The sequence below is a fragment of the Xenopus laevis genome, chromosome 1L (genome assembly GCF_017654675.1).
Source record: "Xenopus laevis strain J_2021 chromosome 1L, Xenopus_laevis_v10.1, whole genome shotgun sequence".
NCBI classification, from domain to species: Eukaryota; Metazoa; Chordata; class Amphibia; order Anura; family Pipidae; genus Xenopus; species Xenopus laevis.
This window is the reverse complement of record NC_054371.1, coordinates 233332595-233359786: the sequence shown is the minus strand read 5'-3', so window position 1 is coordinate 233359786 and position 27192 is coordinate 233332595. Positions and strand designations below refer to the sequence as shown.

At 42.9% G+C, this 27192-nt stretch overlaps 1 protein-coding gene across 2 annotated transcripts in view; it reads right to left on the bottom strand.

The window, feature by feature from the left end:
- Positions 1 to 27192, bottom strand: part of LOC733283 (talin-1) — a 97272-nt gene that overhangs the window by 24001 nt on the left and 46079 nt on the right. The window contains exons 3-35 of one of the 2 annotated variants that reach the window (XM_041570960.1): positions 23758 to 23855; positions 23544 to 23673; positions 23135 to 23287; positions 22886 to 23028; positions 21904 to 22031; positions 21123 to 21183; positions 20397 to 20501; positions 20034 to 20189; positions 19301 to 19402; positions 19071 to 19147; positions 18757 to 18937; positions 18515 to 18628; positions 16955 to 17063; positions 16503 to 16711; positions 11309 to 11407; positions 10608 to 10661; positions 9968 to 10135; positions 8996 to 9290; positions 8703 to 8869; positions 5611 to 5739; positions 5362 to 5475; positions 4946 to 5059; positions 4677 to 4811; positions 4173 to 4301; positions 3954 to 4056; positions 3311 to 3519; positions 2802 to 2921; positions 1910 to 2107; positions 1682 to 1821; positions 1144 to 1237; positions 528 to 617; positions 232 to 354; positions 9 to 152 (exon numbers count right to left, since the gene is read on the bottom strand). In XM_041570960.1, coding sequence (XP_041426894.1) covers positions 9 to 152; positions 232 to 354; positions 528 to 617; positions 1144 to 1237; positions 1682 to 1821; positions 1910 to 2107; positions 2802 to 2921; positions 3311 to 3519; positions 3954 to 4056; positions 4173 to 4301; positions 4677 to 4811; positions 4946 to 5059; positions 5362 to 5475; positions 5611 to 5739; positions 8703 to 8869; positions 8996 to 9290; positions 9968 to 10135; positions 10608 to 10661; positions 11309 to 11407; positions 16503 to 16711; positions 16955 to 17063; positions 18515 to 18628; positions 18757 to 18937; positions 19071 to 19147; positions 19301 to 19402; positions 20034 to 20189; positions 20397 to 20501; positions 21123 to 21183; positions 21904 to 22031; positions 22886 to 23028; positions 23135 to 23287; positions 23544 to 23673; positions 23758 to 23855 — 4391 coding nt within the window. The remainder of the gene's footprint in view (positions 1 to 8; positions 153 to 231; positions 355 to 527; positions 618 to 1143; positions 1238 to 1681; positions 1822 to 1909; positions 2108 to 2801; positions 2922 to 3310; positions 3520 to 3953; positions 4057 to 4172; positions 4302 to 4676; positions 4812 to 4945; positions 5060 to 5361; positions 5476 to 5610; positions 5740 to 8702; positions 8870 to 8995; positions 9291 to 9967; positions 10136 to 10607; positions 10662 to 11308; positions 11408 to 16502; positions 16712 to 16954; positions 17064 to 18514; positions 18629 to 18756; positions 18938 to 19070; positions 19148 to 19300; positions 19403 to 20033; positions 20190 to 20396; positions 20502 to 21122; positions 21184 to 21903; positions 22032 to 22885; positions 23029 to 23134; positions 23288 to 23543; positions 23674 to 23757; positions 23856 to 27192) is intronic. The other variant, XM_041570962.1, reaches the window with a different exon arrangement.

The following is a 27192-nucleotide window of genomic DNA, read 5'->3' as shown; positions in this document are numbered from 1 at the left end:
TTGCTCACCTGTGATTGGGTACAGGCAGGGTCTCCAAGGTTCTGGCACGCCATTTGAATGGCTTGATTGGCTCTAGCAAATTGTGTTGGATCTACCAGTCCCTGCATTCCAGCATGGCTGTTAGCGTCAGATACTCCAACCAGGTAGGCAGCCTGAGGGGACAGGGAGAGATCAGAAGACTTGCACCAAAGAGACAGACATATGGAGGCACGTGAGTGCAAGCTTATGTACCTGAGCAGCAGCCTCAGTCAGTCCGCAAAGAGCTTTGGAAGCAGCACCGACAGATTCACCAAACTCAGGAAGGTTACTGGTCTTGGCATTCTGGGAGATGCCGGCCATGGACTCCCCAAGTACCTGAGGGAGAAACAGAGAATGGGGAAAAATCAGGGGAAGATCAGTGAGTGAGTATAGACCAACAAGCGCAAATGAATGGGCAAGAAATAATCCTATAGGGGTAAAGGGACACCACGTCACTTATTTTTGTCTCACAAACAGTGCACTCCCACTCACCTTCCACTCCCACTCACCTTGGAGTTTTCCATGACACTGTCCAAACAGTGGAAATAAGACTGGTCATTTACTGGCTGTGTTGGATTCTGCAGCAACTCGCGCACCGTCTGAATGAACAAAATAGAGTCAATGCTGAAAATCTAATGGGCTGAAAATACAACAAATACACCCCACACACAACCCTACCATCCTGGCACCCAAAAACGACTTCTACTACACTAGCCCATAACACAAGACCCCTGGCTTTGGCTAAAGACATCAAAACCCAGCCCCCGTTGTGTTCTCTAACTGTAACGGGTTGTGTAAACCCCTGCCCCAAATCACCATATCTATAGCTGGGTTGTTTATCATCATTGTGCCCCCCTTGAATCTATAGCTCCCTCTTCTATTACAGTCCCACCCTCTTTCCCTAAAGCTACATCTGTCACAATCCCTTCTGTTATGAAATGTATTTATACTCCTGCCACCAATCCAACCCCACACCCTCTAACACCCAGTATTAGTCTCAATTACTAGTACTGACATTAATAGAGCACCTCAAGCCTATTTCCCATGATTCCCAGAAATGAGATATATGGGCCCCATTCACTGTCCCAGTGTCAGAAATTGTCCGAATGGCTTCAGGATAGTGACCTCAAGTTCCCGCAGGGCGTTGTCGCACTCCTTCTGCCCGGGTGCCTGCTGGGTGCACACGGTGATCAGCTGGTTGATACTGTCGGTTACAGCCCTGAGAAGAGTAAACACAGTGGCCATGATGCACTGCCAGGGGGCAAGTAGAAAAGCCCTTAGAAGCTCAAATACGTCAGATACAAAACAAAGAAATATTTGGGATTAAAAGAAAAATGTGCACAGAGCAAGTCCCTTTCCTGGTGAAAAAAAAAAAAATGAAATGAGAGTTCTGACAGCCAGGGATACAACTGGGGGGTATGGAAGGGACACTTGTCCTACATAAACTAACCTCTGTTTTTCACACTATGTTGCCAAATAAATATTTTGTTTTCCATTATGTATGGCGATACCAAACCTGGTATCTAGTGGAAATTCCACCATCTCCCAATTCACTGTAATTTTTGTGTTGTAGTAATGCTCCCAGTACAGCAATTGATACAATGATGTGACCTCCCCTATACACTCACATTACATTTACTCTCCATTACTTGGGTGCACTCACCTTGCTGCAGCTGCCAGTTGATTCTTGAGATTGGGAGCAGCTGGATCAGCAGAAAGAGCTTTAGCAGCCAGTAGCAGTTTACTAGAGGACAGAGAGATGCTCTTCAGATTAGAAACAACCTGCGCTTGGTCCTCTTTGTTCTGGATAAGAATAGGAAATAGGGAAAGGAGAGTCACAATAATAGGAGAGGCACGAGCAGAGGGATTCAGTTCTGGGTATTTATCCCACCTGAGACTGTCCTGCCATTTCAACTCCAGCTTGAAGAAACTCGTTGAAGTCCTGACTATATTTGCCAGAAGCCTTTGCCAATTCCTGTGGGGTAGTTCGTGAGGCCTGTACAAGTTCATTTGCAGACTGGTTAAGCCCAGCAGCTGCTTGATTCAGCTGGCTCTGAGCTTCCTGGAAGTTCTTTGTACCTGAAGGAAACTGACAAACGCGAGAGAGAAAGAGAGGTGAAAATCAACGTGGGTGAGATACATGTGTGTTTAATACTAGGAGGAAATTAGTTCCTAATAGTTATGGAAAGGGTGTAATTAGTCTTTAGGAAAAGAAAAAAAGTTGGGGGGAAAAAAGAGTTGGGAAAGGAGTAAGTAGTCGTTAAGAGTGATGGGGAGGGAGTAATAGCTTTCAGGAGTAATGGAAAGGGAGTAAGAACATGGCATTGGAGGGGAGTAAGTAGTTCCTAGAAATGACAAGAAGGGAGTAAGTAGTCTCTACAAGTGTTGGAAAAGGAGTGCAAGTAAGTAAGTGTAAGGAAAGGAAACGGAGGGCAAGTAATTAGTCAATACAAATTATGGGAGGGGATTATGGAAGGGGAGTAAGTTGTTTTTAAAAGTGACGAAAATGGGAAGGGAGTAAGTAGTACCCACAAGTAATGGGATGGGAGTAAGTAGTCCCTACAAGTGATGGCAAGGGAGTAAATTGTTAAGGGAGTAAGTACTCCCTACAAGTTATGGGAAGAAAGTAATTAAATATTAGGAGTGATGAGAAGAGGAAGAGAGTAAGTAGTCCCTACGATGGGAAGGGAGTAAATCGTTATTGGAAGTGATGGGAAGATGTAAGTAGTGCCTAGGAGTGATGGATAGGGAAACAATTAGTCCCCAAGAATGAAAGGACTTACTGAACTTGCTAGTAGTATCTTGCTGGCTTCTCCTATGCTCTTAATAGCAGCATCAACATCTCTCTGTCCAGGCAGGCAGTTTACACAGCGGCTTAGTGCCTGGGACACGGCTTTTGCAACCTGTATGAAGTGACAAAGTTAACAGAGGCCACATAACCTTTAAAAGCCACAAGCATTTTAAGCAAAGCTCAGTAGGCCAATTCTACCCATATTCAGCTCCATTTTTTTACTGCCCACTTTGTCTTATTGCTCCTTCCTCTCCCCTATTATCGCCCCTAACTACATCAAAACATTTTTTATTTTGCACAACCTATCCACCCTGTTGACCCCTATAATATAGGTAGTAAGCACCCCTGTGATGTCTTGTTTATCAGATCTGTGTTTATGGCTGGTTTACAATGACCCATAATGAGCTCCATTGAATTATTTTCAAAGGGAAAGAAACCTCTTGTACCACTTTCTCTTCCCCTCATTCACTTGCCTAGTCTCTCAGTACCAGTGATACACACCTGAACGAGTCTTTGCTGGCCCTCGGGATCAGTTGGTTTGCCCACTGCTCTCTTTGCTTCCTCAATTAAGTTCCCTGCTTTATCCATAACATCCTCAGCGCACTCCAACATGGCGTTCTGCACCGCAGGATCAGTTGAATTTGCAGCTACTCCCCGACTGGCCTGCGCCAGTGACCTCAGCGCCTGGGCAACATCCCGAGCTGCACGACCTAGAACAGAAAGGAGAGAAGTAGAAAAGAGGGGGCAACTACTGAATGATATGAGGGGTGGAGGCTTTGGCAATGAATGGGCAATCTCTGAAGAGACCCCAGAAGTGAAGTCAATATTTTTTGGAAAAGAAAAATGTAAGAAGGTCAGGAGTAAATATAAATTGGGTCACTGTGCCAGACTAATTTCTGGATAATTATAGCAGACAGAGATACAGGAGGGGTAGAGTGAAGGTCAGACTAGTGAGGGATAGGGGTACTTTGTGTACATGTCAGGAATGTTTTCTAGATGGGAATAGAAAGGAGTAAGTAATTATAGCCCAGGATCTTTCCTAAAGCAGTGGGGCAGTGGGATGACAGAGGAAAAAAAAGGAGCAGGATTAAAGGAGTGGAAGGGTTTAGGATTGATACTGCATGGTTGCAGGGATTGTTACTACCTGTGTAGTTCTCATTCCCATGGACAATTTCACCCAGTAACTGAGCAATGGAAGAGCTCACGGCCTTTGTGCTGCTTCCTAAATCTTGAGCGCATTGCTCCATCTAAGAGAGACAATTGCACCAGAGCTTTAGAGTAGGGAACTCATTGTGTGCCAATAACACTATCCCAGTAGCCACGAACCCCACAAATACAGCAACTATGTGGGGCACAAACTCACAGTCTCTCCTGGTAGTGGCTGCAGTTTGCCTTCTCTTGCAGCTGCCCGAGCCTCCTGAAGATCTTGTTCCAAGGATCGAACCACATTTAGAGCAGAGTCAATTTCAAGTGGCCCACAAGCTTCATGTGCCTAAAACGGAAGGAAAACCAACACAAACACTGAGTACCTCAGAGCACCTAGAACCCAGCTAAAATACTGGGAAACCAAACAGAAACACTCGGTTTTTCATAGTACATAGAACCCAGCTAAAACACTGGGAAACCAAGCACAAACATTGAGTTCCCTAGAGCCCAACTAAAAAAGAAGCCAATGTGGGGCAAACTAGCTTCTGTTACTTGGTACGGTGTCAGCAACACAAGCAGAGATACAGCAATTGGGGCACATACCTTAATACCCCTTCCAATGCGCCAATAACATACAATCCTGCATACTCACTGTGCCAAAATCATCACACAGAACAGGTAACAGACCAGACATATCAAGCAAATGATTAAACAAATGTACCTTCTGTGCAGCAGTACGCAGTTCTGCCAGAGCCGATGCCAGGTTTTTGGTGCACTGGCCGAGTTGCATTGCAGAAGCCGGATCAGAAACTGTTGGTACAGCAGATTTTCCAGCTGTGACCAGTTTTGCACCAGGCTAAAGGTACATGGATACAATCAGTTAATGCACTATCCATATATGCACCAATATTTGTAACTATTGTACAGTATTAGAACTATTTCACAATGTGGAGGGATCTCTTATGGCTGTCAATGTGCAACAGAACTGACCTGCAGGAAGTTTTGGCTGGCGCTGATGAGAGACAGCTGAGCACTGGGACTGTCAGGTTGAGACTGACTCCCTCTCACTCCCTGCACCAACATTGGGATCTGCTCGGCCACGACCTGCATTAAGGAAAGAAATGTGCACAAGCTGGACAGTGTGTTTTCATGTCTACAAAGACTGCAGTTTATACAAAAAAAGGGAAAGGGGAATGTGCTGGACTAAAGTCAGGGCTTTAGTGTCAGACAGATTGTGTTGGAGCCATGGGAGCTTGCCGGCCTTAGACTAACAGATCTGCTTCTATTCACATGGCATAAAGAAGATGGCATAAATACACCATTGCTGCGCTAGCGTGTGTGTCAGTATGGGAACAATATTCATAGCAAGCGGAGCAATAAAGAGAAATAAAGAGCCAAGTTCTCACCTTACAGCTCTGAACCAATTGTTGCTGGGCAGCCGGGTTCTTGTTGCTGGAGGCTGCATTCTGTGCAGCAGCAATTGTCTGTGTAGCGGAGGCTGCTGCTTGTTTGGCGGCTTGCTGAAGGAGGTAACAGAGAAATAACCCTCACCTTCTGTTTGTTCTACTGATTTATACTGTTACCCCTCTCTTTAACATTTAATCACTGACAGCAGACCAATTGCTTTTCCACACCAAGCTCACATTTCCACTTACCTCCAGTTTGTGAACCAGTTTCTTTTTAATTGCATTCTGTGCTGCTGCATTAGTTGCCATTCTCAGACCTTCTGCTGCCTCCCTCAGCTTCTGCTGCTGCTCCTCACTGTCAGGATGCGCGGCTGCCCCCTACAGTAAGGGCACACCCATTAGACACATAACATGTTGTACCCCCTACAGTAAGGACACACCCATTAGACACATGTTGTACACCCTACAGTAAGGACACACCCATTAGACACATAACATGTTGTACCCCCTACAGTAAGGGCACACCCATTAGACACATAACATGTTGTACCCCCTACAGTAAGGACACACCCATTAGACACATAACATGTTGTACCCCCTACAGTAAGGACACACCCATTAGACACATAACATGTTGTACCCCCTACAGTAAGGACACACCCATTAGACACATAACATGTTGTACCCCCTACAGTAAGGACACACCCATTAGACACATAACATGTTGTACCCCCTACAGTAAGGACACACCCATTAGACACATAACATGTTGTACCCCCTACAGTAAGGACACACCCATTAGACACATAACATGTTGTACCCCCTACAGTAAGGACACACCCATTAGACACATAACATGTTGTACCCCCTACAGTAAGGGCACACCCATTAGACACATAACATGTTGTACCCCCTACAGTAAGGGCACACCCATTAGACACATAACATGTTGTACCCCCTACAGTAAGGACACACCCATTAGACACATGTTGTACCGCCTACAGTAAGGGCACACCCATTAGACACATAACATGTTGTACCCCCTACAGTAAGGGCACACCTATTAGACACATAACATGTTGTACCCCCTACAGTAAGGACACACCCATTAGACACAACATGTTGTACCCCCTACAGTAAGGACACACCCATTAGACACATAACATGTTGTACCCCCTACAGTAAGGGCACACCCATTAGACACATGTTGTACCCCCTACAGTAAGGACACACCATTAGACACATGTTGTACCCCCTACAGTAAGGGCACACCCATTAGACACATAACATGTTGTACCCCCTACAGTAAGGGCACACCCATTAGACACATAACATGTTGTACCCCCTACAGTAAGGGCACACCCATTAGACACATGTTGTACCCCCTACAGTAAGGGCACACCCCATTAGACACATAACATGTTGTACCCCCTACAGTAAGGGCACACCTATTAGACACATAACATGTTGTACCCCCTACAGTAAGGACACACCCATTAGACACATAACATGTTGTACCCCCTACAGTAAGGACACACCCATTAGACACAACATGTTGTACCCCCTACAGTAAGGACACACCCATTAGACACATAACATGTTGTACCCCCTACAGTAAGGACACACCCATTAGACACAAAACATGTTGTACCCCCTACAGTAAGGGCACACCCATTAGACACATGTTGTACCCTCTACAGTAAGGACACACCCATTAGACACATAACATGTTGTACCCCCTACAGTAAGGACACACCCATTAGACACAACATTTACCCCCTACAGTAAGGGCACACCCATTAGACACATGTTGTACCCCCTACAGTAAGGGCACACCCTTTAGACACAACATGTTGTACCTCCCTACAGTAAGGACACACCCATTAGACACATAACATGTTGTACCCCCTACAGTAAGGACACACCCATTAGACATATAACATGTTGTACCCCCTACAGTAAGGACACACCCATTAGACATAACATGTTGTACCCCCTACAGTAAGGACACACCCATTAGACACATAACATGTTGTACCCCCTACAGTAAGGACACACCCATTAGACACATGTTGTACCCCCTACAGTAAGGGCACACCCATTAGACATAACATGTTGTACCCCCTACAGTAAGGACACACCCATTAGACACATAACATGTTGTACCCCCTACAGTAAGGACACACCCATTAGACACATGTTGTACCCCCTACAGTAAGGGCACACCCATTAGACACATAACATGTTGTACCCCCTACAGTAAGGGCACACCTATTAGACACATAACATGTTGTACCCCCTACAGTAAGGACACACCCATTAGACACATAACATGTTGTACCCCCTACAGTAAGGACACACCCATTAGACACAACATGTTGTAACCCCTACAGTAAGGACACACCCATTAGACACATAACATGTTGTACCCCCTACAGTAAGGACACACCCATTAGACACAAAACATGTTGTACCCCCTACAGTAAGGGCACACCCATTAGACACATGTTGTACCCTCTACAGTAAGGACACACCCATTAGACACATAACATGTTGTACCCCCTACAGTAAGGACACACCCATTAGACACAACATTTACCCCCTACAGTAAGGGCACACCCATTAGACACATGTTGTACCCCCTACAGTAAGGGCACACCCTTTAGACACAACATGTTGTACCTCCCTACAGTAAGGACACACCCATTAGACACATAACATGTTGTACCCCCTACAGTAAGGACACACCCATTAGACATATAACATGTTGTACCCCCTACAGTAAGGACACACCCATTAGACATAACATGTTGTACCCCCTACAGTAAGGACACACCCATTAGACACATAACATGTTGTACCCCCTACAGTAAGGGCACACCCATTAGACACATGTTGTACCCCCTACAGTAAGGGCACACCCTTTAGACACAACATGTTGTACCTCCCTACAGTAAGGACACACCCATTAGACACAACATGTTGTACCCCCCTACAGTAAGGACACACCCATTAGACACAACATTTACCCCCTACAGTAAGGACACACCCATTAGACATAACATGTTGTACCCCCTACAGTAAGGGCACACCCATTAGACACATAACATTTACCCCCTACAGTAAGGACACACCCATTAGACATAACATGTTGTACCCCCTACAGTAAGGACACACCCATTAGACACAACATGTTGTACCCCCTACAGTAAGGACATAACATGTTGTACCCCCTACAGTAAGGACACACCCATTAGACACATAACATGTTGTAGCCACGACTTCACTGATCATTGTAGTCCAGCAAAACTCAGGTGCCCTGTGGATCATCCATTACCCACCTTGGCAGCCTCCACCATTCTCGCTGTAGCATCTGCTAAGAGTTTGGCAGCACAGAGCAGCTTACGGGAGTTCTCAAGATCACTCTCACGCTCTGCATCCGCCTTAATGGCCCCCACGAGGTCTGAAGTAGCCTGTGCCAGAATGCGGGCCTGTCGGACCATCTCCCCTGAAGGGAAGGAATGACAGGGTACAGGGATAAGGTACTGCAGGAGTGTGGCCCAAAATATTATCCCAACCTCTCCATGGCTGATAAATACCATGTGACTAGCACACCATGCATGCTCACACTAACCAGCATCTCCCATAGAGCTGAAGATATTCTCGGTCACATTGAGGATGGTGTCGGTTGCCTGGTCATACCGGCCAGTGGACGGGCCTCCGCTAGCGTGCTTCTTAATATGCTGCAGCAGGTTATTTAGGGCTTGCGTTACACCTGAAGCTGCCACTCCCACTGATTTCAGGAGCTCAGGGTCTTCAACTGCTGCCTCCGAAGCTTCCACACAACCTTCAACTGACTTAGCAACCTGCTTACCGGCCTCCAGAAGCTGCTCCTGACACACTGGGGAGCTAATAGTAGGGGCCACCACCTAGGGAAAGAGGAGACTCCATATTAGTCTGGAATCCAGATGCATCATATAGCTCAGATGCACCATATACCACAGATGCATCATATAGCTCAGATGCACCATATACCACAGATGCATCGTATAGCTCAGATGCAAGAACAATGCTGGTATCACTAGGGGAAAAGCACAGAAAAGCTTTGCCCAACTACAAGAACTAACAGCCTATTGGTCTATATGCTGTGCTTTTATAGATCTATATGTTGCACTTATATAGGTCAGTGCTTGGACTACACTCACAGCACCTTGTTTTGTCTCAATCTTTCCGGCTCTTTAGAATGTGATGCTTGGGTGTAAAGTTGTCTGGATGGATGATAACCAGGACAAATAGCTTGGCCAATCAGTGAGCCAGGCTGGACAACTGTGCTGAATGTGAGGTGGTTCTGTTGTGGAGCTGTGCTAGAGTAAAGACATCACTTTGCTGATTTCCCTACCCAATGACAGGCAAAGTAAGCAGATACATAGTACTAGCAGACTGGAGGTGTTTCTGGTTACCAGCTGAAAGGTTTTTTTTTAACCAGTTGCTGTACAGTATATGTGCAACCCCCAGCATTCCTTGGGATAAAAGTGTAATATGGTCTTATAATAAGACTAGTTCTATGTGGATATACTGTATGGTACTACCTGTATGTGCCCCGTACCTTGGTGCATGCGACCAGCTGAGATGTGGACAGGGCACATTGTGTGGCAGCAGCGATGACTTGGGTTTGCTGGGCACCATCATCTGTCCGCTCAGCCACATTCTTGGCTTTTAGTACGAGAGCAGCAGCTGCACTTGCCACGGCTTTAGCCAACTGTACCAACATATCCTGCAGAGACAGAAGCAGAGAGAGGTCACGTGGGGTACAGTGATGGTCAAAGGCCAATGCACTTCTCATGATGACCCAAACCCACTTGTAAGGGTTATTTCCGGCACAGAACTAATGCACATGCAGAATCAGTCAATCAAAATGGATAGTTGGAATCAGCACTGGAGCCAAAAGTTAAGTCCCTACTGGAAACCTGGAGAGGGCAACAGGATCCTGAAGCAGTATGATTATTAGCCATTTCCACCAGATTGGGTCCTAGATAAAAGCTTGATTGTAATTAGTCCCAATCACCAGGTCAGTAGCACTCACCAAGCCATCGGATCAGAAAGTATTATTACATCACAAATCCTAAATCAGCCCAACAGGAAAAGCCCAAAATCATTCTTGAAGCAAAGAATTAAACCATCCACCAATGAGGAGACCACCCTGATTATACGGCAGCAGAGAGAATGAGCCCAGAGGCTCCTGTTACCGTTTTCTGCTCAGCTAAAGGTGTAACACCACGAGTAGCTCTGGCTGCAGCAATCTGTGAGAAGCCACAAGAACTAAGCGTTACTGGACTGACATTACCAGCGCACACCTACATGTACCCCAGCCACAGCAGTTACCTGGGAGAGGAGCTGTAACACACCCGAAAAAATGGTTACCTCGGAGAGGAGCTGTAACACACCTGAAATAATGGTTACATGGGAGAGGAGCTGTAACACACCTAAAATAAAGGTTATCTGGGAGAGGAGCTGTAACACACCTGAAATAATGGTTACCTGGGAGAGAGGAGGAGCTGTAACACACCTGAAATAACTGTTAATTTTGAGAGGGGAGGAGCTGTAAAAGGAAGCTTTAAAATAGAATAAGGCTAGCTAATAGAGGCAGACGGCTGAGAGGGTCTTAAGAAAGGAGCAGGGGGAGATGCCGATATAATGTACAATCAAGGAAGGCTAAAGGAGCTACTTCTGTGGAAAGGGAGCGCCAGTGATGTTTAAATTCTATATACAAGGCTCTAAACCAGAATTTATTCTGAATTTATTCAGTAACTAGGGAAGGTGTGATACAGAGCCCTTGCTTGTGGGTATGGGGGTACAAACGCAGCCAATACTGGAAGGACACACATCGCTAAATAGCTATGAACATGGGTGAACAAAGTGTCTATAGATATTGGGGTACAGAGTTTACCTGAAACTGTGAGTCAGTGTCACATTCTCCAATCTGTTTAAGTAATTCTCCACTTGTCATCCCTACATTGCCGGCGGCTTGCATGAGGACCTGGCGCGGCTGCAAAAGAAAATCAAATATGTTACATATATGAACTACTATATTGACAGATCCAATCTCAATATGAGCATCCAGACCTTCTGTGCAAGAAACTGAACGGACATCGTCCTGCCAGTATTCATGAATCTGCATAACAATAGCCTGAACCTCTCAACAAACAAAACTAGTAATCCCATTTGTGCCTACAATATCCCATCTGTACCTATGAACTCACCAACAATTTCCCATCTGTAACTATGAACTCAAACCAACAACAAATCATCCATGCCATAATCTTCTCTAACAACAAATTATCAAAACCCCTCATATCCCCTAACACACCATACATACTCATCATCTCTCCTACCAAATCATCCATTACCATCATCTCTCCTAACAAACCAACCATACTCATCATCTCTCTTACCATATCATCCATACTCATCATCTCTCCTACCAAATCACCTATTACCATCATCTCTCCTAACAAACCGTCCATGCTCATTATCTCCCCTAACAAACCACCCATACTCATCATCTCCCCTAACAAACCAACCATATTCATCTCCCCTAACAAACCAACCATATTTGTCATCTCCCCTAACAAACCAACCATACTCATCATCTCCCCTAACAAACCAAACATACTCATCAGCTCCCCTAACAAGCAAACCATATTCATCATCTCCCCTAACAAACAAACCATACTCATCATCTCCGGTAACAAACCAAACATACTCATCAACTCCCCTAACAAGCGAACCATATTCATCATCTCCCCTAACAAAACAACCATACTCATCATCTCCCCTAACAAACCAACCATACTCATCATCTCCCCTAACAAACCAAACATACTCATCAGCTCCCCTAACAAGCAAACCATATTCATCATCTCCCCTAACAAACAAAGCATACTCATCATCTCCGGTAAAAAACCAAACATATCCATCATCTCCCCTAACAAACCAACCATACTCATCATCTCCCCTAACAAACCAAACATACTCATCAGCTCCCCTAACAAGCAAACCATATTCATCATCTCCCCTAACAAACCAACCATACTCATCATCTCCCCTAACAAACCAACCATACTTATCATCTCCCCTAACAAACCAAACATACTCATCAGCTCCCCTAACAAGCAAACCATATTCATCATCTCCCCTAACAAACCAACCATACTCATCATCTCCGGTAACAAACCAAACATACTCATCAACTCCCCTAACAAGCAAACCATATTCATCATCTCCCCTAGCAAGCGAACCATACTCATCATCTCCCCTAACAAACCAAACATACTCATCATCTCCCCTAACAAACCAACCATACTTATCATCTCCCCTAACAAACCAAACATACTCATCAGCTCCCCTAACAAGCAAACCATATTCATCATCTCCCCTAACAAACAAACCATACTCATCATCTCCGGTAACAAACCAAACATACTCATCAACTCCCCTAACAAGCGAACCATATTCATCATCTCCCCTAGCAAGCGAACCATACTCATCATCTCCCCTAACAAACCAAACATACTCATCAGCTCCCCTAACAAACCAAACATACTCATCAGCTCCCCTAACAAGCAAACCATATTCATCATCTCCCCTAACAAACCAACCATACTCATCATCTCCCCTAACAAACCAACCATACTTATCATCTCCCCTAACAAACCAAACATACTCATCAGCTCCCCTAACAAGCAAACCATATTCATCATCTCCCCTAACAAACAAACCATACTCATCATCTCCGGTAACAAACCAAACATACTCATCAACTCCCCTAACAAGCGAACCATACTCATCATCTCCCCTAACAAACCAACCATACAAATCATATCCCCTAACAAACCAACCATACTAATCATCTCACCTAACAAATCTTCCACTACCATCATCTCAGCTAAAAAAAAACTCTATACTCATCATCTCCCCTAACACATCACCCATACTCATCATCTGCTAACAAACCATCCATACCATCATCTATCCTAACAAAAAAAAATCCGATAATCTCTCCTAATACCAGTCGCACCCATCATTCCCGTTAACAACAAACCGTCTATATCCATTATCTCCCCTAACAATAAACCATTCATACCGATCATTCCCCTAACAACAAACCATCAATACCCATCATCTCTCCTAAAAATATTCCATCCATACCTTTCTCAACTAACAATATTCCATCCATACTTATCTCAACTAACAATATTCCATCCATACTTATCTCAACTAACAATATTCCATCCATACCTATCTCAACTAACAATATTCCATCCATACTTATCTCAACTAACAATATTTCATCCATACTTATCTCCCTTAACAATATTCCATCCATACTTATCTCCCTTAACAATATTCCATCCATACTTATCTCAACTAACAATATTCCATCCATACTTATCTCAACTAACAATATTCCATCCATACTTATCTCAACTAACAATATTCCATCCATACTTATCTCCCTTAACAATATTCCATCCATACTTATCTCAACTAACAATATTCCATCCATACTTATCTCAACTAACAATATTCCATCCATACTTAGCTCAACTAACAATATTCCATCCATACTTATCTCAACTAACAATATTCCATCCATACTTATCTCAACTAATTTCCATCCAATTACTTAGCTCAACTAACAATATTCCATCCATACTTATCTCACTAACAAATTCCATCCATACTATCTCTTCCTAAACAATATTCCATCCATACTTATCTCAACTAAAATATTCCATCCATACTTATCGCCTTAACAATATTCCATCCATCTTATCTCAACTCAACAACAATATTCCATCCATACTTATCTCCCCTAACAATAATTCATCCATAACTTATTCTCAACTAACAATATTCCATCCATACTTATCTGCCTTAACAATACCATCCATACTTATCTCAACTAACAATATCTCCATCCATACTTATTAACACAATATATCATCCATTACTTAATCTCATCCTACTCCAAACTAATTTCCCATCCATACTTACAGTGGTGTGAAAAACTATTTGCCCCCTTCCTGATTTCTTATTCCTTTGCATGTTTGTCACACAAAATGTTTCTGATCATCAAACACATTTAACTATTAGTCAAAGATAACACAAGTAAACACAAAATGCAGTTTTAAATGAGGGTTTTTAATATTTAGGGAGAAAAAGAAATCCAAACCTGTGTGAAAAAGTAATTGCCCCCCTGAACCTAATAACTGGTTGGGCCACCCCTTAAGCAGCAATAACTGCAATCAAGCGTTTGCGATAACTTGCAACGAGTCTTTTAACAGCGCTCTGTAGGAATTTTGGGCCCACTCATCTTTGCAGAATTGTTGCAATTCAGCTTTATTTTGAGGGGTTTTCTAGCATGAACCACCTTTTTAAGGTCATTGCCACAAACATCTCAATAGGATTCAGGTCAGTCTTTGACTAGGCCACTCAAAGTCTTCATTTTGTTTTTCTTCAGCCATTCAGAGGTGGATTTGCTGGTGTGTTTGGGTCATTGTTCCTGCTGCAGCACCCAAGATCGCTTCAGCTTGAGGTTGACGAACAGATGGCCGACATTCTCCTTCAGGATTTTTTGGTAGACAGTAGAATTCATGGTTCCATCTATCACAGCAAGTCTTCCAGGGTCCTGAAGCAGCAAAACAAGCCCAGACCATCACACTACCACCACCATATTTTACTGTTGGTATGATGTTCTTTTTTCTGAAATGCTGTGTTACTTTTACGCCAGATGTAACGGGACGCGCACCTTCCAAAAAGTTCAACTTTTGTCTCGTCGGTCCACAAGGTATTTTCCCAAAAGTCTTGGCAATCATTGAGATTGTTTTTTAGCAAAATTGAGACGAGCCTAAATGTTCTTTTTGCTTAAAAAGTGGTTTGCGCCTTGGAAATGTGCCATGCAGGCCGTTTTTGCCCAGTCTCTTTCTTATGGTGGAGTCGTGAACACTGACCTTAATTGAGGCAAGTGAGGCCTGCAGTTCTTTAGATGTTTGTCCTGGGGTCTTTGTGTGGCCTCTTGGATGAGTTGTCTCTGCGCCTCTTGGGGTCATTTTGGTCGGCCGGGCCACTCCTGGCGAAGGTTCACCACTGTTCCATGTTTTTGCCATTTGTGGATAATGGCTCTCACTGTGGTTCGCTGGAGTCCCAAAGCTTTAGAAATGGCTTTATAACCTTTGAAATTGAACTCAGGTGTGATAAACCACAGTTAAGTTATTTTTTAACAAGGGGGGCAATCACTTTTTCACACAGGCCCATGTAGATTTGGAGTTATTTTTCTCCCTTAATAATGTAAACCTTCATTTAAAAACTGCATTTTGTGTTCAATTATGTAATCTTTGACTAATAGTTAACGGTTTTTGATGAGCAGAAACATTTAAGTGTGACAAACATGCAAAAGAATAAGAAATCAGGAAGGGGGCAAATAGTTTTTCACACCACTGTATCTCTCCTAACAATATCCCATCCGTACTTATCTCAACTAACAATATTCCATCCATACTTATCTCAACTAACAATATCCCATCCATACTTATCTCAACTAACAAGATTCCATCCATACTTATCTCAACTAATGATATTCCATCCATACTTATCTCTCCTAACAATATTCTATCCATACTTATCTCAACTAACAATATTCCATCCATACTTATCTCAACTAACAATATTCCATCCATACTTATCTCAACTAACAATATTCTATCCATACTTATCTCAACTAACAATATTCCATCCATACTTATCTCAACTAACAAGATTCCATCCATACTTATCTCTTCTAACAATATTCCATCCATACTTATCTCAACTAACAATATTCCATCCATACTTATCTCAACTAACAAGATTCCATCCATACTTATCTCTCCTAACAATATTCTATCCATACCCATCATCTCAACTAACAATATTCCATCCATACTAATCTCCTAACAGTATTCTGTCCATACTTATGATCTCTCCTAACAATATTCCATCCATACTTATCATCTCAACTAACAATATTCCATCCTCCAACTAACAATCTTCCATACTGCCCTAACATTATCCCGTCCAGGTAGTCTTCATGCCATGGGTACCTCGGTGCTTGCTGGCTGGGCAGTCTTTAGCAGGTCAGACACTGCCCCTGCCAAGTTTTTAGCTGCATGCAGGAGCTGCCGCCCGTTTCCACCCTCGTCTTCCATGAGAGCTGCCAGAAGTTTGACTCCCCGGGACATCTCAGTCAGATTAGAAGAGATGGTAGTGACGGCACAGCCCACCGCTGTGTAATCAGTGTCTGCAGGATTACCTGTAAAATATATATATATATAAGTGGTGAGCACAACTTTCCCGTTAACTTACACCTTATCAGTTATTATTTAGTTATCATTTTCTTAGTCCTGGGTGCTCCCCTCACATTTCTCCCTCCCCTATATTCCCATGCAGCCCTCCACTGCCATTACCATGATAACTGCCACCTGTCTCTAGAACTTCTTACCATTTGGTCCCACTAAATGCCCTTCCCACTACTAGATCAGTTGTGTTCACTTACCTGCAGTCAGGTTTACAACAGATGCAGTGCCTGCAGTGATGGCATCAACCTGAGAGTGTATCTCATGTTTGGAATTATCCATTTTGTTTTTCCGCCAAGCTTTGGATGCCTACATATAACAGAGGGAAAAGTTAGTGGGTGAGCACAAACAGAACAGATAATTGAGAATATCAGAACTGACAGTAACCCAGATAGCAATGACAAGAAACCAAGGGCAATAGTGATATAATGTGTGTGCTAGGACAGACACACAGAAATAAGTATAATCCCACCAGCACATGACTGGACTAATGGAACAGATGCACTAGCACAATCAGGCACAGAAAGAGAACAGAAATTCGTACTAGATCTTACATCTAACAGGCAGAACATATACCACAATGATGATTGCCAAAGACTACAGCAGCCGATATCTGGGCTCAGAGGAGAGGAACGGTGGCCACAGATGTTATTGTATGAAACCAATGGTCGTAGGAAAGAGTGTTATATCTACGGCCACCTTAATAGAAACCAGTAATGAAGGGTCAGGGAACGTAGACATGCAGAAGAGACATGTAGAAAAGACAAGAACGTGACCCAGAACAGACCATAAAATTGTTTGATCAGAGGCAGAAAAAGTCTTTTAGTTTAGAGACTAGACAAGTTGATAGTCTGTAAGCTGTAGTGGTTAGGTGGTTACCTCTATAAGTGTGCGAGGCAAAGAGCTATGAGTTAGAGCCTGAATCCAGCACTGATAGGGTTACGTCAGTTTGTTTTGGCGACATGAGGGCAACAGCACACAAGGCATTGGAGCAACTTGAACCTTGACTGGGGAGACTTGCTACATTATTTCACTGGGGCATGTAGTCAGGACCAGCAGTGCAGTGGACAGAGATTTTGCTTTCAACAGCAATCACATTTAGAAACAACTGTAACATTTCTAAACCATTCAATGAAATGGAGAATTACTTGGCAGTGAACTTGCTTTCATAAGCTAGAATACCACAGGCCTCTGCCACCATCACTGGTGTGTTTAATTATGATTATAATTAGCCAGGGGAGGTGCCCTTTATACTCAACTTTTGCTTATGCTCCACAACCACTTAAAGAGATACTGACATCAGAAAATAATCTTTTTTATTATCAATCATAACATTGTCTTTGAATGTTATTTATAATTTTGCCATAAAACTATTTGCCTGATGCTTTTACATTACCTTTCTTACAACCTCGTTCTTCTATGAGGGGGCTGCCATATTTGTGCAGCAGGAGTCCGTTAGCATTAGAAACTCTAACTGACAGGTTAAAAAGGGACAGTCAGGTTTAGGAACATCAAGTAACAATTACTTACAAATAGGTAACTTTTGTCGTAGATTAATATTTTGAAAAGAAAATTTTTAGTGTCAGTATCACTTGAAGACTATTCTCATTGTAGGCTTCTGAAAATCCCGTTAACCCTTTAATTGGCACCAACTAGAGATTCTACAGCGCAGACATGAACTTGCCACTTGACAGCTAATTGAAGATTAAGAGTCCAGCATTTAGGGGGTTAATAGAAACCACAGGGGCAGCAATACTCACTGCATCATCTCCTAGAGGTGGTAATGAGTCAAAGTCATCGAGTGTGGCCTGGGCAGCATTAATAGCCTGCATGCTGGAGTTAATGGTGCCAGTCAGTGCCTGCTGGGCCGAGGTCTGTGGGGAGAGAAGAGATTGTGAGGGGCACACACAGCAACTAGATTGCCATCGGGGAGGGAAACCATTCAGAGGTTACAGGCAGGTTGAATGGAGGGAAACCATTATAAGAGGTAACATTGACTTACCAGGGGTGGCATGTGGCCCAAGTGCATTTGGCCACTGGTAATGTGTTGCTGTGCCTGTGGCATGGAGCCCACCTGGAAGTTCTCGGGGCCACTGGCTCCTGAGCGCATTATGGCAGGAAGGGCCACAGAGCCGTGCTCCACTTTCCCAACTTGGTTAAACTGTTGTTGAAGAAGAGTGGATCTGCCAAGAAAAGTGTCACAGATGATTTGCTATGAGCACACAAGGCTAATAAGCAGTATATTTATATATATATATAAACCCTTAGGTTCTCATAGCAAAGGAGATACTGCAGGGTTGCCCTGAAGCTTCTTACTTTTTAGGGGACACAGAATCCTCCAACATGGTCGACTCCTCATCTCCCTCCAGTCCAAAGTGATCTTTGCTCTTTTTCTACAGAACACAAAACAAAAAGTGGGTTCATGTACAGCGAGGCACTTCCTCTGGCTCTCTATATCATCGGCCTGCCTAGTTAATGCTTTCAATTCCAAAAGATGATCTTTAGTGTTGGAGAGTTACAGAGCAATACTGCAGCAGGTAGGTTACCTTTTTCAGAATAATATCGATGTAACCAGCAATGAGCTGAGCAATTTGCTCCCCTTCTGTTGTTTGCACAGAGTAATATCCATCCTGATAGTCACCAAAGTCCTATGGAATAAAAAAGACAATGTGAGAGGGTGTAACACATAAATGATAACTGCACTGACTAGCCGGGACTCACTGGTCACACACAACTGGCTGGCCAGGAGACTCACTGGTCACACACAACTGACTAGCCGGGGACTCACTGGTCACACACAACTGGCCAGGGGACTTACTGGTCACACACAACTGGCTGGCCAGGAGATTTACTGGTCACACACAACTGGCTGGCCAGGAGACTCACTGGTCACACACAACTGACTAGCCGGGGACTCACTGGTCACACACAACTGGCCAGGGGACTTACTGGTCACACGCAACTGGCTGGCCAGGAAATTTACTGGGCACACACAACTGGCCGGCCAGGAGATTTACTGGTCACACACAACTGGCCAGGGGACTTACTGGTCACACACAACTGGCTGGCCAGGAGACTTACTGGTCATATACAACTGGCTGGCCAGGAGGCTCACTGGTCACACACAACTGGCCAGGGGACTTACTGGTCACACTATTTATAAGTTCATTTTTCTATAATTTTTTTCTATTTAAAGAGGAGATAATGAGTGTATGAGTAATTCATGGAGAAATGCAGGTAAATACCATGTAAGTGTGAGTATAAAGTAGAGATTGCTACCAGAGTAAAGCTCTTGGGGGAGGCGGCCCAGCGCTTGATATTAGTCAGGTTCCACTCCTGAATAACTTCCTTGGTCTTTTCATCCACTCGCATGACACACTCTTTAGTGATCCCCAGGAGGCGCGGAACCAGTTTATTCTTCCCCTTCATTTTCTCCTGTGAGGAGAGAAAGTTACAGAGAATGAGAGAGTGGAAGTGGAGACGTGATTATTAAAAGCATTGACTGTATAAAGGGGTAACATCCTCCACAGAACTACAGTATCAGTATAGAGAGACTCAGAGAATAGGATAAGGGAAGAGACAGGCTGAACAATATAAAGAAAGGAGAAGAGACAATGGATCAGCACCAGCAGTGCCTCTCACCTTAACTAAGAAAAAGGAAACTCCGTAAGTTTTCAGGGAGCGAGCGAGTTTCACATAACGAGCCTTTGCTTCTATCTCACTCATATTCCCACACTGTTTGTGAGCCTAAAAGAAAATAATTGTATAATAAATTAATTACAAACGGTGTTATGTACTTACTGGATCTCCACAGCACTCTAACCCCCAGTCTGTAGTACTCAGTGTGTATCTAACCCCCAGTCTGTAGCACTCAGTGTGTATCTAACCCCCAGTCTGTAGTACTCAGTGTGTATCTAACCCCCAGTCTGTAGTACTCCGTGTGTATCTAACCCCCAGTCTGTAGTACTCAGTGTGTATCTAACCCCCAGTCTGTAGTACTCAGTGTGTATCTAACCCCCAGTCTGTAGTACTCAGTGTGTATCTAACCCCCAGTCTGTAGTACTCAGTGTGTATCTAACCCCCAGTCTGTAGTACTCAGTGTGTATCTAACCCCCAGTCTGTAGCACTCAGTGTGTATCTAACCCCCAGTCTGTAGCACTCAGTGTGTATCTAACCCCCAGTCTGTAGCACTCAGTGTGTATCTAACCCCCAGTCTGTAGTACTCAGTGTGTATCTAACCCCCAGTCTGTAGCACTTAGTTTGTATCTAACCCCAAATCTGTAGCACTCAGTGTGTATCTAACCACAAGTCTGCAGCACTTAGCGTGTATCTAACATACATATATACATATATGCACAGGGAACATACAAGGAAAATCTTGCGCTCGCCCTTCTGTTTGATGTATTCTTTGGGGAGAAAGTCTTTCAGCCTGCAGAGAGGGTGGAGAGAGTAGAAAAGAATAAATATGAGTAGGGTAATATAAAAGTCAGAAACAGAGTCAACATGATGAAAAAATGCATGTATTACTAAATGTCAAACAACAACATACAATATGAGTGTCACACTACCTAGCAGTCCCTTTCATGTGAGTACAGCCTGATGTCCTCCTTTGTGGCTATGATTCCAGCTACAGTGAAACCTTCATTTTACATGCCCTTAATTTAAAGGGGTCATTCACAGACTTTTTTTTTTTTAACTGCTTTACATTTTTTTCAACTGTTTTTCTAAAATTGAAGTCTAAATGTTCCTCTCTCTGGTGTGGGAGTGTGAGTGGGGCAGCTCAGTGACCAGGTGCAGGTTCCAATTGGTTGATCCATTTCTCAGTAGGATCCATGGGGAACTACTATTGTATGAATTCTAATAGTTGCCTTTAATGAAACTCAGGGTTTCTGCTCAGCAGGGACAAACACATGGTCAGTTACAGGGGTTGTTTAACTTTAAACTAACTTTTGATGTAGACGTAGAAAGTGGTATTTTTATATAATTTGCATCTAGTTTTAATATATTAATATTAGTGGTTAAGTTATTTAGCTATTTAATTAGAATACAAATTAAAGCCTAAATACAGTGTATAATTTCTGTCCAGGCAGACCCAAGCAAGACAGACAAAGAGACAGAAGAGAGTCATTATTATAATCTGTTCACTCACTCTAAAAATCCCGGCTTGTGCTTTACTTCATTGTGTGGTCCAAACTGCACCTGGCACTGGTACCCGGCAAACTCACAGGCTTTATCAAATGACACAGGGTGGGAGCCATTCAAAATGTCATCTCGGGCCTAGGGAACAAACCAAACTTAGTAACAAATAAGTAAATAGTCCAACTGGGATAATGGAACAGAGTGAGACTGCCTCATATTTACTGCAGAATGAAGTACAACATATGGGGAAAAATAAGTCTGAGCTCTTTGGGTAGATAGGGGAAGGGACAGACTAGATGGGACAGACATAAGACAGTACTGGGGGAATAAGTCTGGGTTCTTTAGGTAGATAGGGGAAGGGACAGACATAAGACAGTACTGGGGGAGGAATAAGTCCGAGTTCTTTGGGTACATAGGGGAAGGGACAGACATAAGACAGTACTGGGGAGGAATAAGTGTGAGTTCTTTAGGTAGATAGGGGAAGGGACAGACTAGATGGGACAGACATAAGACAGTACTGGAGGAATAAGTGTGAGTTCTTTAGGTAGATAGGGGAAGGGACAGACTAGATGGGACAGACATAAGACAGTACTGGGGGAGGAATAAGTGTGAGTTCTTTAGGTAGATAGGGGAAGGGACAGACTAGATGGGACAGACATAAGACAGTACTGGGGGAGGAATAAGTGTGAGTTCTTTAGGTAGATGGGGGAAGGGACAGACTAGATGGGACAGACATAAGACAGTACTGGAGGAATAAGTGTGAGTTCTTTAGGTAGATAGGGGAAGGGACAGACTAGATGGGACAGACATAAGACAGTACTGGGGAGGAATAAGTGTGAGTTCTTTAGGTAGATAGGGGAAGGGACAGACTAGATGGGACAGACATAAGACAGTACTGGGAGGGATGGCTTGAGTGTATAACACAAATAACACTGTCACATAACAAATAAATGTAAGTGATATGTGACAGTGAATGCAGTAGTGATCATTACCTGCACATAGAGCAAATTCAGTTGGACCGGATCTCTGGAATCCACATTTTGGTCAGAGTAGAAAAACTTTCTCCTCAATAGAAGGGTCTCATTCTCATCCACTCCCTGCTCACGTAACGTGCGCCCAGGGTCCAGCCAGTTCACTGTGGGAGAGGAGAATAATTCAGTAAGAATATACCAGAGGCTGGGGTGCAGAGGAACCCTCCCAAGTAATTGTGATACCAATGTATTGGCCACTGTGATACTCACATTCATCATCCGTGTGCAGCTTCTGTTTTAGTTTCTCCATTTTCTTATCATCTCGGAGCAGAGTCTTGTCCCGTTTCAGTGTTCCCGTAACCTCTTCTTTCTTCTCCTCCATTATCTCACGGACTAACGAGTACTCGTCATAATTGGTTATTCCTATAGAGAAGGGCAGGTTTCATACACTTTCTATATGAGTGGAAGATGCTTGGATACTAGGTGGTCTGTCAGAATCACAGCTGGAGCAAATATACAAGTAACCATATATATGCATGTCCCCTCTGTTACTAAAAGACACATTAGGTATAGCATAAAGGTTGCACTGCCCCCTCATTACGGGCACTGCCGCTTTAACCTAGTGCTTTATTCCCTATTTCCCACACATGCAGGCTGCCTATGGCACAGATCATCTCACCAATACGAGCACAGATGGTCATCAGAAGGTCACTCATGGTCTTGGAGTCGTCCACCATAACAGTTTTGACTGTTCCATCCAACATGCGGATCTTGAGTGGTCGCTGCTTCTTTCTGTATTCCAGAGTATCCTGTGGTAGAGAGGAGAGACACAAGCAATCAGGAGCGGGACAGGGATGAAGGGGTGGTTACGGGGGGCTAAGAATCTCTCTCACCCCATTACGAAGCATGTAATAGTCCAGCGCTTTCCCAGCCTCAAGCCAGATGCCTTTCTTGGGGTCCTCATCAGACAAGAAGAGGCCAAAATCATTGGCTGAAAAGTAAGAACATGGAGTAGTCAAAGTGTTGCAGAGGGGGTGGCAAATGTAACCAAACAGAATACACACAGTGATGAAAAGCAAGGAGCATTCAGTTAAAAAAAATGAAGCAGGAATGGATGGGACCCTTACTATCAGAGGGGGGGTCAGCTGGTTGATGAAAACAAAATAAAAGCGCAGATTCTGAACTCATATTTTTCGTCTGTCTACACAAATGAGGAACCAGTAAGTGAAGGTTTCCTTCTTAACAGTCCCAATTCTAGTAATACAACTAATGATGCATGGTTCACACATGAAGAAATTCAAAAGAGACTAGAACATGTTAAGATTAACAAAGGTCTGGGGCCAGATGGTATTCATCCCAGGGTAATTAGCGAGCTTAGCTCTGTGATTGCCAAACTTCTTTACTTAATTTTTCAGGATTCATTGAGATCTGGCATAGTGCAGAGAGACTGGCGAATTGCTAATGTGGTGCCTCTATTCAAAAAAGGATCCCGTTCTCAGCCTCAAAACTATAGGCCAGTTAGTCTGACATCAGTGGTAGGAAAGCTTTTTGAAGGGTTATTAAAGGATAAGATACTGGACTTTATAGCAAATCATAATACTATGAGTGTGTGCCAGCATGGTTTTATGCATAATAGATCTTACCAGACTAACTTAATTTATTTTTATGAGAATGTAAGTAGAGACCTCAATTCTGGGATGGCAGTGGATGTGATTTACTTAGACTTTGCTAAAGCATTTGATACAGTGTCACACAGAAGGTTACTGGTTAAATGAAGGAATGTTGGCCTGGAACATAGTATTTGTACCTGGATAGAGAACTGGCTAAAAGATAGACTACAAAGAGTGGTGGTAAATGGAACATTTTCTAATTGGACCAGTGTTGTTAGTGGAGTACCGCAGGGCTCTGTACTAGGTCCCTTGCTTTTCAACTTGTTTATTAATGACCTGGAGGTGGCCATTGAAAGGACTGTTTCTATTTTTGCAGATGATACTAAATTAGCCAATCAATTATGTGCTCTCAAGGTCTAAGTAACATTACTACAGTAACACATCCAATCAATTCTGTGCGCCCAAGGTCTAAGTAACATTACTACAGTAACACATCCAATCAATTCTGTGCTCTCACGGTCTAAGTAACATTACTACAGTAACACATCCAATCAATTCTGTGCTCTCACGGTCTAAGTAACATTACTACAGTAACTCATCCAATCAATGATGTGCTCTCAAGAGCCAAATAACATTACTACAGTAACACATCCAATCAATTCTGTGCTCTCAAGGTCTAAGTAACATTACTACAGTAACTCATCCAATCAATTATGTGCTCTCAAGGTCTAAGTAACATTACTACAGTAACACATCCAATCAATTCTGTGCTCTCAAGGTCTAAGTAACATTACTACAGTAACACATCCAATCAATTATGTGCTCTCAAGGTCTAAGTAACATTACTACAGTAACTCATCCAATCAATGATGTGCTCTCAAGGGCCAAATAACATTACTACAGTAACACATCCAATCAATTCTGTGCTCTCAAGGTATAAGTAACATTACTACAGTAACACATCCAATCAATTATGTGCTCTCAAGGGCCAAATAACATTACTACAGTAACTCATCCAATCAATTCTGTGCTCTCAAGGGCCAAGTAACATTACTACAGTAACTCATCCAATCAATTATGTGTTCTCAAGGGCCAAGTAACATTACTACAGCAACTCATCCAACCAATTATGTGTTCTCAAGGTCTAAGTAACATTACTACAGTAACTCATCCAATCAATGATGTGCTCTCAAGTTGCAAGTAACATTACTACAGTAACACACCCAATCAATTCTGTGCTATCAAGGTTCAAGTAACATTACTACAGTAAAACACCCAATCAATTCTGTGCTATCAAGGTTCAAGTAACATTACTACAGTAAAACACCCAATCAATTCTGTGCTCTCAAGGTCCAAGTAACATTACTACAGTAACACATCCAATCAATTATGTGCTCTCAAGGGCCAAATAACATTACTACAGTAACTCATCCAATCAATTCTGTGCTCTCAAGGGCCAAGTAAGATTACTACAGTAACTCATCCAATCAATTATGTGTTCTCAAGGGCCAAGTATCATTACTACAGTAACTCATCCAACCAATTATGTGTTCTCAAGGTCTAAGTAACATTACTACAGTAACTCATCCAATCAATTATGTGCTCTCAAGTTGCAAGTAACATTACTACAGTAACACACCCAATCAATTCTGTGCTATCAAGGTTCAAGTAACATTACTACAGTAAAACACCCAATCAATTCTGTGCTATCAAGGTTCAAGTAACATTACTACAGTAACACACCCAATCAATTCTGTGCTATCAAGGTTCAAGTAACATTACTACAGTAAAACACCCAATCAATTCTGTGCTCTCAAGGTGAAAGTTACATTACTACAGTAACATATCCAATCAATTCTGTGCTATCAAGGTTCAAGTAACATTACTACAGTAAAACACCCAATCAATTATGTGCTCTCAAGTTGCAAGTAACATTACTACAGTAACACACCCAATCAATTCTGTGCTATCAAGGTTCAAGTAACATTACTACAGTAAAACACCCAATCAATTCTGTGCTCTCAAGGTGAAAGTTACATTACTACAGTAATGCATGCAATCAATTGGATGTGTTGGAGAACTTTTTTTGCCAACCACTACACATTTTTGAAGTTGCTTTAGGAGTGCAATGTTTTATACTATTAAAGTAGTTTTAAACTGTCCTTGCACAATGCAGTTTTTATTGTTTCAGTAAGGTTGGGAGTGCGAGAGAGCGATTCGGCTTTTAACCCTTTGTGTGTCTGTGTATTGTTGTATAAGTCTGCTATTCAGTTAAACGTCTGTGAGTATAACTGCTACCATAAATATAACGAAGGCTACATTTGGGTTTCTGTCCAATCCTACCTAATGAACGTCTATTATTTTATACTACACTGAATGTTATCACTAAAGTGGTAGATTAATACAGAGTGGGCATTTTGTGAACTGAATTCCACTTATTCTACTTGAATTGATTTGCTGCACAATACACTGTGGTGTTATACAGACTAGATAAAAAACTACACTATATTCTTTTTTCCCCTTTTGCTCTGGTTTGGGCTGTTGGCAGCGACAGATAACTAAATAATGGGGCCATAATGAAAATAAAATGTTTTATACCATGTGTGACCCACCCCTGAGCCCACTCCTATTAAAATCAAAGCTCACAATCTGCAAAAACTGTACCAATCCCCCTGTAGGCCAAACCCCTTTCCAGTATGTTGGTCCCCTACTGCCAAA